Source organism: Haemaphysalis longicornis, unplaced genomic scaffold, assembly GCF_048455015.1.
Source record: "Haemaphysalis longicornis isolate Haplotype H1 unplaced genomic scaffold, Haemaphysalis longicornis Haplotype H1 scaffold_3, whole genome shotgun sequence".
Taxonomy (NCBI): Eukaryota; Metazoa; Arthropoda; class Arachnida; order Ixodida; family Ixodidae; genus Haemaphysalis; species Haemaphysalis longicornis.
In genome coordinates, this window is record NW_027526335.1 from 114,277,680 (window position 1) to 114,290,677 (window position 12,998).

At 46.2% G+C, this 12,998-nt stretch overlaps 1 protein-coding gene across 3 annotated transcripts in view; it reads right to left on the minus strand.

Annotated features, from left to right (window-relative positions):
* Window positions 1–12,998, minus strand: part of LOC144175025 (uncharacterized) — a 103,097-nt gene that overhangs the window by 41,880 nt on the left and 48,219 nt on the right. For all 3 annotated transcript variants that reach the window (XM_077704040.1, XM_077704042.1, XM_077704043.1), the window contains exons 18-19: window positions 11,909–11,970; window positions 3,064–3,240 (exon numbers count right to left, since the gene is read on the minus strand). In XM_077704040.1, coding sequence (XP_077560166.1) covers window positions 3,064–3,240; window positions 11,909–11,970 — 239 coding nt within the window. The remainder of the gene's footprint in view (window positions 1–3,063; window positions 3,241–11,908; window positions 11,971–12,998) is intronic.

Sequence of the window (12,998 nt, forward strand, 5' to 3'; positions counted from 1 at the left end):
GACATTTGATTCAATCCAGGTTTCAGCAATCGGACCTAACGAATAGTATAATTGATTGATTGTAGGGTTTAACGCACCGACGCAGCACAGGCGATGAGGCACGCCGTAGTGGAGGGCTCCGGATTAATTATGACCACCTGAGTATCTTTAACGTGCGCCGAAATCTCGTACACATGGTCGTTTTTGCTTTTTGCCTCCATCAGAAAAGCGGCCACCGCGGCCGAGAATCGAACCCGCGACCTCGTGCTCAGCAGCACAACGCCTTAGCCACTGAGCCACCGCGGCGGGTCTAACAAATACTATAAGCTAGGCTACTTTTTTCCAAGTAAAAAAATTACCCCAGGGAGACTGATGCATATGTGGGGTGTGTTCTCTCCACGAAGTACATGCAAGTTTCTTCCTCTTTTTTTCCACCGTATTTGGATTGCGTGTTTTTCCCATGCTGGCGTTCTGCTGCTAAACACAATCTGAATGAAGTCAAGTGCACATGCACTTGACCAACCAGCACTCAAATCAAAAACACGCATATCTGCTCTTTCTGTTGCAAATGTCGATGGAAGACGACAGTCGACTGGTGCCCCTGGCAAGTAATTGCCTCCCTTTTCTTTCCCGCTCACCTCTCATGCTGTTCCTCTCCCGTCCCGTCCTCTCCCCAGATAACACACTAGAGGCTTGCTCAAGTAAATAGTAAAACACCTTACCACGTTTCACTGCTCCAACTCGAGCGCCTCGATGCCAACGCTGCCGTGCGGCGGAGACGTGCGTGAATCAAGGCACCCGACTACGTTTATAGAACCACGTTGCCCTGCTCCACAAGCGTTCTAAGCGGGATGTGGAACTTATCTAGTGGAACCTTTCGTTGCTGTTGCTGTGCGATTTTTTAAAATGCTGACAGGTAGACGAGCAAAATCAGACGACGGTTTTCTGCAGTTGATGTAGTATTTTATTTGCTATCGCAAAATGCAAGCATCCGTAAAGTTTTTAATGAAGGAGCGCTGCAAATATCACTCATGTATTCCTTTTCTGCCTCATATTTGCGCAATGTCTTGTTCTTGTTCAACAATGTTGGCAAGTATGAACATTAACACCGGACTTAGACGTTAAGATTTGGCTGTGGATATATAAGACTGTTGCGCAGTTTGTTTCACGTTGGCCAGGTGGCTGAATCGAGTCACAAGCACAGAGACAGACAGACATACCAGAACCTCTGAGTTTAAGTAGCCCAAAAAAAACTATCGTATTTAAAAGTCAAAGTCTTTCCTTACTCCCATACCCCTAATTATGATGTTCGCTTTCAGACCATCAATCGAGCTTTCTACTGCTATGCTGTGTAGGTTGGATTAATGCAGTCAATATTCTTTGGGTACACATCATCGGTACACAGCTTTCTGTAAACTAAGCATTGCCATAGCACAAAGTTTTAAAGACCACTTGCCTCTGGCCTCTGGCACAGTTTGAAGAGAACATTTAAAATGCAAGAACTACTCATGGGCTTCAAGTGAGCCAAGGAGCAAACACCAAGAATAGTGTAAACAATTTGGCTCCTTAATTCTGCATACAATAACCGAAAATTTCTTTCTCTGTAACGCCCATATCCTGCACTTTTCTTTAGCACTTTGTTACAAAAAATGTTGCTTTTGATAGAAGCACTGCGTTTTTCTGCAGCCTGAGCTTCTTTAAGCTTGGTAAAAACATGGGCATTATGAAAAAAAGAAAAAGGCAACAACCACTTCTATTGGTTCTTGTTCCTGTTTTCAGCAAGCTTCAGCATATACTGTGTTTACTCGATTCTAAAGCACACCTTTTTTTCTCTCAGAAAATATGTCACAGCCGAAACAGCCCTAATGGTTGCTATTATTATGCATAGCAGGGCAACGGTAATCTCATGTACGCTATGCCGCTGGCGGCGACAGCAAAAAAAGAAAAATTCCAACTCAGGTTTATCTTTTCATGCACAACGAAGGCACCTAAGCTGTCTGCAAGCCTGCAAGCATATGTGTTCCATGCACCACCCATCCATCCCCAAAAATTATGTGCACGCTTCTTCCATCGGGCGTGGGCGTGTAATCCGCAAGGTGCAAAGGTCGCGTGCAGCCGGGATGAGGGACTCCGCGAGGTTTCGCCAGTGCTTCTTGTGCCGAGAAATAATAAAACGAAGCCCCAGCAGATAGCAAGCTCGAAATAACAAGCACACCCTTTTCAGTACTTTGCCCGCCGAAGGAGAAAGAGCCCCGAACTTACCTAGTCTGCGGCGCAGTGCGCTGCCTTCTACAGAGGATTGGCGCACGTGACAGCCATTTTTCGTGGCCTGAGCTTAAAGGTGCGGTCTTTCCGGGTGGTTTTACATTGTGTGTGTTGTGACCGGAGGGTGACGAGAGCTGTCCTAAAATAATAATACGTGAAGTTCTTGCACCCATAAATGGCTTGTCGTGTGAAGAGAAATAAAGTACAGCGTGTTGTTGGGCTATTTGGAGCATCATTTCAAGGGTTGAAAAAACTGCGCATAAATACAAGACATCCGTCTTGTCTCTTCCTTATTGTCTTGTCTTTTACGCGCAGTTTTTTCGACCCTTGAAGTGTAAAAAGAACTTTCCCGCATTTTCTTTTTTTTTGGTTGCGAAAGTCAGGTGCATGTTGGAATCAAGGGCGCATTAGATTCGAGTAAATATGGTATCTAGCTTATTGAAAATTTAGCAGCCAAGCTCTGATGCACAGAATTACATAAAAATCTTCTTCACCTAGGGCCTAGCTTACTGTGGGTTGTAAAACGAGGATGCCACAACTGCTGCATGCAAAGATGGTAGATTTTAGAATGTAAAAGAACCCCCCTCCCCTTTTTTTGTACTCCTGCTACATGAGTTTCCTCCACAAACTCTTTTCGCAACTTTTCATCTCTGGCAAAGTTCAAGTTGGTTGCCATTACCTGAACCAGCTTTGTCTTGATTTCCAAGGAACACAAAGAGGGTGTCTAGATTAATGCTGCTTCCAAAAGCCTGCGACAGGCTTATTTTTTTCTTCAAAAACACAGCGAGAGAGAAAACATTCTGGCCCACGTGTAGTTACCATTTTGGGTGGGGAGTGCTGCTCCAGGAATGGGTGGCTGCCAGAGATGGTGTAGTGCCGGCGCTTGTTGCGACGCGACTCGTTCTTGACAGGCGTGCGCTGACCACCAGACGTGCTCTCCGATGACGACGAACTCGCGCTTCTGTCCTCAGAGCTTGAGCTGTCCTGAGGCACCTTCTGCAAACATTTTTGTTTTTAGACGAAGCTGACAGAGTGCATGCTACAACAGCTCTACTTTCATTTGCAGTTTTGAAAGCTAGGGGAATATAGGTTAGGAGAGATCAATTGCACTGCTCGTTTAGTTTAGTGCGAGGAGATTCGACGTTACGGCAGCCAGGCATCTAGCAAGCAGGGTTGGACGTGCCTGCATGACAAAATCAAGGTTGCACTGCTATGTTTTCCAGACACACGTAACGTGCCTGCCTAAGCTGAAATTGCGAAGCAAGTAGCTCTTCAATCTTGAACAATTTTAAAAACAATCTACAATCATTAAATCAGTGGTCTATAGAGACTCCTTGTATTTACTAGTACTTACTTCTAACTTACTACTTACTTACTTACTAGCATAACAAACGCGCCCTTTATTTTTTAACAAGGCCCTTCCTTTGCACAAGTTTCACGCCACACAACCTAGGCTTACAACTGTCAGCTGCTGTTCTATGAGGTTATCCGAATGTTGCAACCAGTGCTCAGCGCAGGGCAGGTGGCTTTATGGAGGGGTCCCAGTCATAGTGAACAAGCCGCAGCCAATCGCAAAGCGTGCTTTATTGGCAGTTTTTATACTGAAGCACCCTGCGACCTCTTATTCGCCTGGAAATGTGGGGCTACCCAGTTTTTGTAGCTTCCGCTGTCCCCATTATGTTGGCATTCCGGAATGTGACAATGGCTCACAGAAAGAGTGAAAATAAAGAACCACCTCGCAATAAGCTAGGCACCACACTTTGCAAAAAGGGAAGAGAGTTCTTTTTTCTTTTCTTTCAGACTTTCAAGTGCCGACGAATATTGCTACACAGTGGGTATTTGCTGTGTTGGTTACAAGAGACCGGTGAATACACTCTTTCAACCCATGTACCAGTTATGACAGCTATCCTTAACCTGCCTTCAGGAAACGGCAAGTTTATTTTCGATGGTGGAATTTACACGCTGTAAATTATTAGAATGCTCACAGCGCATGAACCTATCCACAAATGCCCCACTGACTGTCAAATCTCTCTTAGAAAGTGCTAAAAACCTCTTTTCAGGAAAAAAAAAAAAAAAAAAAGCCGCAGATTATTTTAAAAGGAGTAGCCTGTCAAGAGGAAGTGAACTGCACTTTAGGGACTATGTGTGCAGACAAATGACTTCAGAAGTACAATTAAGCTCGTAATTACAGAACATGCTATTATACTTAGATGCATAAACAATGCCAGGATTAGTAAAAAAAGAAAATAATGAAAATAATGCCTGCTCAACTTGAATGCATGCCGCTTAAAGTGGTTAAAAGCCCCCGCTCTGCCCCATCAATTTTTGAACAAAAATACCGTATTTATTCGAATCTAAGCCGATAGTTTTTTTGAAATACTGATATATCAAACTCCAGGGTCGGCTTGGATTCGAGGAATTTGAAATACGCGCCAATTTCCAAGTTAAAGGAGTACTGACACGAAATTTTTATGTTACGTTTTTTTCGCTGCTATGCGTGCCTACCAGCCCACTAATCATAGAATGACAGATTAGACGGTCGAGCGCAGCGTAAACATTCATTTACGGCGTCGTTTATTCGTGCCAGTTTCGGTTTCGACTGAAAAACGCCGAGCGGCCGCCATGACAGCATGTATAACATGACGTCACCATTCTTGCCGTATCGCTGCCTCTCTGGAAGCGCGCGCGAGCGAGCGCGCGCGAGCGAGCGCACGCGAGCGAGCGCACGCGCGCGCCCAGATCGGCCGAGATTTTCGCCGTCCCCAGAGGCCCGGGCAGCATGACGTCAGTCCCAAAACCATGACGTGTACACACGCCCGAGCAGCGCGCGCCAACCACAGCCAGCGCGTCAGCTTCGTCACGGGAGCCCCGACGTCGGCAGTTTGGGGCACGTAGCAGATGATGTCACGTCGGCCCACTCTGGGCTTTCTCGTGCGGGCGAAGATTAAAATGGATTTTAAATATGTTTCGCTGAACGGTTGCTGTTGAAACTTGCTGGGAGATATCTCCTGATAAAAAGGAAGCGTTTTACATAGTTATCTCAGCTTTGAAATTTCGTGTCAGTACTCCTTTAAGTGGTGCACAGCTAGCGCCACCCAGAAAAGAAAGTATTGTAGCCATTACTAGACGAGCCAGTAGCCATTAAGGGCCATAGGCCGCCATTTTGAATTGTGCAGATAGTGGCCTGCGTGCGGTGTGGCGTTTGGTTTTGACAGCGCAAAAAGAAGCGGTGCCATAATAGTGCCGCTTTTAAAAGCAAAGTTGTTTTAGCTGCGGAGTTGTCGTCGAACGTTCAAGCCGGGCGGGACTTCGGCGTGGATGAAAAAAATTCCCCCGCATTTCCCCGAGGGGGAGAATGTGAAAGTGCGAATGCACGGTTGTCGGCCCGCTTGCGGCGCTTGCGCTCGGCCCCCGCAGCCCACCGCCTCGCCGCCTTCTCTTCCATCTCTTCCATCGGGTTTGTAGTATCACGTGTACACCACGCAGTTATCAAGCCGCTATAACGCCGCTGAGTCGCCAACGCATGCCGCTGACGACGTAGTTTGAATGCGTTAAAAGAGAGTTTTAGCTGACCATTTTCGACGGTCCGCTCCCGTATCAGCGGCACGGTCAGCGCAACCGGAGCCAATGCCGTTCGCGGCCAAGCGCGCCACGCATGCGCAATGGCGCTCCCGCTTGCTATCGGAGCGGAGCGGACCGTGAAAAACGGTCAGCTAAAACTCTCCAAAGATATAAGGCGCGTTACTGACAATATCAGCGTCGCGTCCGTGGCTTATTCGGTAGAGCGTCGGGCTGCGGCCCGCAAAGTCCTCGGATCGAAACCTGGCGCCGGATGCTGTTTCTTCTTTAAAGAGCACTGCGGACGCCGCCGACGCCGACGCCGACGCCGGCGGTGGATGGTTTGGGGTCGCTTATAAAGTGCATTCGCACTTAAAAAAATGTCCGTCATTGGAGGACGCAACGGGAGAGGATATTTGCGTGCGCCGCAACGAGGTTGGCAATCACCGGACCACTAGAATGCCGTCACCATGAAATGGAGATGACATTGGCTGACTTTGTTCAGACGCAGCAAGCAGCTGCCCTTCCAGTAATGACGGAAGCACTCCAGGCAAAAGCAAGGGAGCTTTTAAGGGAACGGGGCTTATCGCGGGCACACTTCAAAGCCAGTCGGGGCTGGCTACAGAAATTCATGAAGCACTTCGGGTTTAGCCTCCGTCGTCGAACCTCAATCGTCTAGAAGTTGCCCGGTGATTTTGAAGAGAAACTGATTGAGTTCCAGCACCGCATCTTCATGTTCAATAAACGTGTTTTCTTTTTGTGAACGCTGACCTCGCCTTTTTGTTCGGCCTACATTCGAGGCAAGTTTTTTTTTTTTTTCGCGCCTTCGGACTTTCGGGGGCCGGCCTAGATTCGAATAAATACGGTATTGCATCTCTCACACCCTTGCCAAGGTGCTTCCAAGACACCCTCAAGCACAACAGTTGCACATAATTAAGGCTCTTTCACTTAGCACTGCTGCCCTTTGCACTAAGCTCCATGCTGAGGTACCTCAGGGGCTTTCACTGGAACAAGCAAAAATAGCTATTGTACGTGTCAGGAGTGCAGCTGGTACCGCTGAAGCACTAGTGCACAAGGCCTGTAGCGTCAAAGTATTTCTCAAGGACAAAACAGGGGCTTTTTGGCTTCTCATCAGCGAGGCACACTCCTCACAAAGCACGAGGCGAAGTGACGAACGTGTCCATTTCCCACCACGATTTCTGGCACTGTGCTTTCATACCCCCCGTACACGCAAATGACCTATAGAATGACAACTGCACTTCAGTCGGCTCAATTTCTGAAGGACTTACGAGGAATCCACTACAAGCAAAAGCTAAGAGTAGTACTTACATTATTTGAAGCTGCAACAAGACAAGTTTAACTCTCACCTACTTGGTTTAAATAGGTGAACAAGTAGCACGTAGAAGTGCTTGTCTTCAAATCCCAAATGAGGTTTCCTTTTTCACAAAAGCTTTATAACAATAGGTGCAAACGACTGCACTTAAATGTGCGCTATTAGAATCGTAAAAAACAACCTGTGCACGTTATAAAATTCAGCAATTACAAAATACAGGGGCAAAAACGCAATGAAAGGATGCAGAAAGATGTAGCAAAATTATCACAAACAACTCCTCTAAAACTGTAACATAAAGTTAATTCAGGTATACCGTATTTTCTTGTGTAATGAACCCTCCCCCTACTTTTCTTCTTGAGAATTTACTTTTTTGTCACTGAATAAAAAATGCAGCGGGAATACGTATCTATTTCAGCATGGTTGCCGATGCCGTAGACAACCACAATAACTTGATATCACGCTACAGTACGCGCACAAATGCTAAGAATGCACTCCAACAAAAAAAGAAATACTAGCAGTAGCCAGAAATCAGGGGTGAGACAGCTGAATCAGATTTGGGAGCAGTTTTTGGAGCAGCGAAATCTCCATTTTGGAGCAGAAGAACCTTGATTTGGAGCAGACATTCACTATGTCACCTTAGGAGCCTAAAAATCAAATCTTTGGCTACTCGGGGGGAAGGGGGGGAGTGCACTTTTTAATGGGTTTTGAACGTACATAACACTGAAACAGCCTTTCAATGAAGTTTTTCCTATTAGAGTATCACAAGGCACGAACTGTACTATCTTTTTACAAGCCATTTATAAATTCTTGGGCTCTATGCATAGATAGCATGGAGTGCCGTTGAAAACATCAAATCGAAAAACTAAGCAATCGTAAGGCATTTTCATTATCATGTGAACGCTGAAATTATTATTTTTGTAATCCCAGACTCAGCTTTACACACAATTGTAGAGGCATGGCAAAAGTTGCGCAAAGCGAGGTGACAATCTTCGCACCCCACCAGCCCTCCCATTTCAATCCCCATGGTGCGCATTCACTGCGATCGCAATTTGAATAATGTTGGTATGCTTAGCCAGCTCCCTCTTGGTATTAAATTTCACTTCAGATAGATAAACCATTATTACTAGCGTGCAATAATAGCCCGTCCCGCTATCGGCCACTGCTTGAACATTTTGTGGCGATGTAACCTGTGCGGCGCAACTTCTGCAGTGTCGATCGTCCCATTTCCGCCACTCGCAAGCTTGCCGTCAAAGGCAGCAATAACTCAGCGTTTTATTATAACACCGCAATGAGTCAGAAATTTCACTTCAAGCACGCACCGCGCCTCTCACTCGAGGCCGAAACACGGCGAATTCACGGGCCCCACGTTGTTTTTGATGAACTCCCGTTCGAGTCACGCAACTTCCCTCAACAGATCAAACGACTAAATGAAAACCCAGCCACCCCCATAACCAAAACCACAGTAGAAATCGGCACTGAGCACTCTGCCTGAACAACGAGCAACTGCTTCGGCTGCTTCGCCCGGCGGCCATGTTTTCCAATATTCACCACAGCAAGATGGCAGCGCCCAGTAATGTCGTTCTGGAGATACGGCGCTCCGAAAATTGCCGTCTTTTCACCAATTTTCACCAGTAGTTTGTCGCCTGAGTACACTTACGTATTTTTTCTACAGGACTTTGCAATTGTTTCCCATGGGAAAACTTTAAAAAACTCACAGAATATAACATGTGCAACCCGACATGGTGACCTTCGAAAAAACTATCTTCGGGACAATTTTATGCGTTTTTTTATTGAATGGTCAATCAATTAAACCTTTACAAACAGGATCACCTTGGGGGTGCTGGAAAATTATGCCGTCAGTAAGCATTTTTCCCCACTGAAACTGGCGGGAGCGTTAAAGTCCTTGGCTCTCAGACTGTTTTGGAGCAGTTTGGCGCAATTTTTCCAATTTTCGAGCTTTTGGAGCAGCCTGGCGCAGGAAAGCAGGTTTGTATCAAAAGTGCGCAATATGCGCAGCTGTCTCACCCCTGCAGAAATGTGAGCGCGCATGCCGTGCCTCAAAATTTAAAAATTGCACGCTTGCGGAGCATTACCTCCTGAACGCAAAACAAACACTCTTGTGCCTTAAAAACGTTGCGGCATGCGAACCAAGCACAGAACATACTCTGCACTCTTTTTCTACTCCTTGTTTTTCTGGCTGGTTCCGGCTGCATGCGAAAAAAGCACCAAACGAACTGCGCACTCCTGCTGTTCCGCGACTTCGCCATTACACTCCGTGATTTTGTTGTTCAGCTGTGTTCCGACCTTTTTTTTGTGGTCCTGGTGTGCGCCATACGATGGGCCAGTACATGAGCCACACATCCAATTTTAAACTCAAGGTGGTGGGGCATGTGTTGATGCACATGGAAACTGCACGGCTGGGCGGCACTTTAGTGTTGACCCAGTGAGTGTACACTACGGGTGAAAGCGAGAGGTTTTTGGGCAGTGAACAGGGATCACCGCGTGTTTCGTGGGCCTAAATTTGCCAGTGTCGGAAAAGAAATTTTGGAGTGTTTTGACGGCACGGAAAACAGTGCGCTGTGGGCAGACAACAAATGTGAAGCCGCAAGCGATTTCAGTGAGGAGGACAGCTCCATGGCGAGTAGGGGGCCCTATGTGTTTTTACAAAAATGGTAAGCCCCTTTGACATCGCTTCTCTTAGCAACTTTATTAAAACCGAGGGTTGGACGGAAACCCGTCTGGTCAGGAAAACACATGACAATAAAAACTGGCACCGACCAAGAATGTTTAAAATCCAAAAAAGACGTTTTGGCTCCCATACGGGTGCCTTGTTCACAACTTTATTGTATGAAATTTCAACCTTTAAAGATCTGCTGCAATTTTTTTCTGCATAATAAACCCTCCCTCCAAATTCATTCCAAATTTGCTAGAAAAAATGTATGTTCATTACCAGGGTGTCTAGCAAATTGCCTAATTCAATTTCCCTGACTTTTTCATGTTTTCCATGACCATTTTAGTCGAAATTCCCTGACCTATAAAAGAGGCACCATTCTGTGGAAATGGTCCGTAAAGCATATAAAGCGTAGAGCAAACACATTCTATTGTAGGGAAAAGCACATTTGTTGCAAGTGCCCTAATTGTCAAAATGCGCTTTGATTAACTTCAAATTGTTCATTCAGCTTGAGGTTTGCTTGCCTTCAGTTACAGCTTCAAAGAGTTTATTTCATCTTGCCGGATAGAAGCTTCAAGTTGCGCTTCAGCAAGCACCTTTTGCTTTTTTTCTTGATTATCCTGACTCGACATGCAACGTGAACAGCATGGTGCGTTTATGCACGCGATTCGGGCGCGTCGGCGTTGCGCATGCGATTTTTTGACGCCCGCGTCGACGATTCGCGTGCGCGGCAGCTTCTACCTCGTTCAGAAAATGACGCGTGTCGCGCGCGGCAGTTAGTGGAGCCTGACAACTTGCGCCAATTGGGAGTCGCACGTGTCATGGCGACAGTTTCAAAGCGCTGGAGACAGCCGGCTGCTGGCCTCCGGGGTGGTAAGCCTGGCCACCCCCGTAGGTATTGCATGGGCGCTTTCACTAGCGGCGCGGATGACGTTTTATAGTACCATAGTACCGTTTTCGCCCACATTATAGCTCCTTTAACGCACAAGCAACTTCGTTCGTGCCTTGTGCGGCATTTTAGAGAGCGCTTAGAAGCGGTCGCTCGAACTTCACGGTCGAAGCCGCCGCCAGCAGCACCGCACGCAGCGTGCGGGTGGTTCTGCGGCAGCGGCAGCGCGCCTGTGACGTGCGCGGCACGTTATCGCTAGCAGAAAACGCCGTATGCGGTTCACGCTAAACCATGTCATGTTCCTTTTTGATTATATAATTCTGGCTCCTGATGTCATAAGAAAGAAGTTCTTTCAAGATTAGCTCCCAAAAAGCGCTGCCTTTTAAAATTCCCTGAAAAAAAAAAAAAAAGTGTGTTGTGCATGTGATTTGGGCACCACATACATCGTCCCTCTGCGCAAGTGCACCTAGCAACCTAAGCCAGTTGCGAGCTGCGTGAACCGCCAGCGAGTTTCTGCACGCGATACGTGCACAGTATTTTCACAGCCGCTTCGACGATTTCATGCCTGCGGTGGCTCCTTTCCTGCACAAGCAAGTGCGTTTGTGCCTTGAGTAGCATTTTAAAGAGCGGTAAAAGCGGTCATTGGAGTTACCACACGACTCCGCGGCCGGTGCTGCCACCATGTTGCCGGTGCCTGCCGCTCGGCACGTACCGTGTTGGTGGTTTCCGCGGCGGCGTCAGCGCGCCTCGGGCATGCGCGGCGCGTTTTCGCTTGCAGAAGAACCAGAAAACGTTTCATGCGATTCACGCTTTCGTCGCGCGTGAACGTGTTGCCTTCGGTAACTTCTTGGAGGGCCTCCAACACTGGTTTCCCCTATTCTAAAACTGTGCGGGCAGGCCCCGAAGTGGTTTTCCCCGACTGGTACTACTTGATTGAAAAATTCCCTGACAATTTCTTGATTTTTCCCAGTGGCTCAAAATTCCCTGACTTTTCCCTGTTTTCCCGGTCGCTAGACACCCTGATTACACATGTAAATACGGTATACGTTTTGAAAATTACCATGATATTTGCACGAAATGTTTAGAACAGCCAAGAAAAGGAGCCCGATTGCTGCGGTAAAAAGTGAACAAGGCACTGCTTACCAACCAACCATCCCCTCAAAAATACCTCCAGCAAGCTGCATTTCCAGAAAACAAAGTTTTCAATTCTTACCTTTGTTTCGTACGAGGAGTCAAACGTTGATAGGCCAGAATCAGAAGTCGTTCTTGGTTCTGCTACAGGCGTACAAGAAAGAACAAAAATAAACAAATAAACAACACGTAGCACTGTGTTATTATTCATCAAACTTAAGTGAAGTGTAGTAGAGAAAGCTGAGCTAGTTGGACTGGATTCACAATTCAAAGCACAAAATGACGAAATACGAGCAGTTTGTGGTCCACTTCCTTGCGTTTCGTCTTTTAGCACTTTGAATTATGAAATAAAATGTAGTGCTAGTGAAAAGCTCCAAAATCAAACCCAGGGATTTCTGAGCACTCATCACAGGAGGGAAACAGGAATGGACATGCGAATCTCTTCCTCTCTCTCACATGCACACACCCGTGCAGGCATGCATATTATATATATATATATATATATATATATATATATATATATATATATATATATATATATATATATATATATATATATATATATATATAAGATAAATAAGAGTTGGCAGTCAAGAAAACCCCGGAAAACTAAGGGGAGGATGTTGTAGGTCATTTAAACAGATAAAGAATTTTGGAAAGAAAGAAAGAAAGTGGAGAAAAAATGCCCGCCAGGTGGGATCCGAACCCACGACCTCCAGAATACCGGTCTGGTGCGATAACCACTACGCTACTGGCGGGGCGATTTTCCCCTCCACTTTCTGGGGTATTTATGTGAAGGTATTTTTGTTTCCTGTGCTTGGGGGTGGTAGCCAGCGCCACTCGCATATATATATATATATATATTGTAAAGGAGATACTCGACGTTCCTGTAGAAGGATGGGCCCGTTTATTCGTGAACGAGGCATCAGCGCAGCAGGGGCGAGCCGAGACGACCAGCTTATCGCGAGGCTGAGCTTCAACGAGAGCGTCCTCTTCTTCGTCGCCATCCGGCGCATACCCACATACGGAGAATTGCCCGTTATGACTTATGCTGGTCACAATTGCTCGTACATTTGCGCTACATACTTGCTACAATATATATATATATATATATATATATATATATATATATATATATATATATATATATATATATATATATATATATAGAG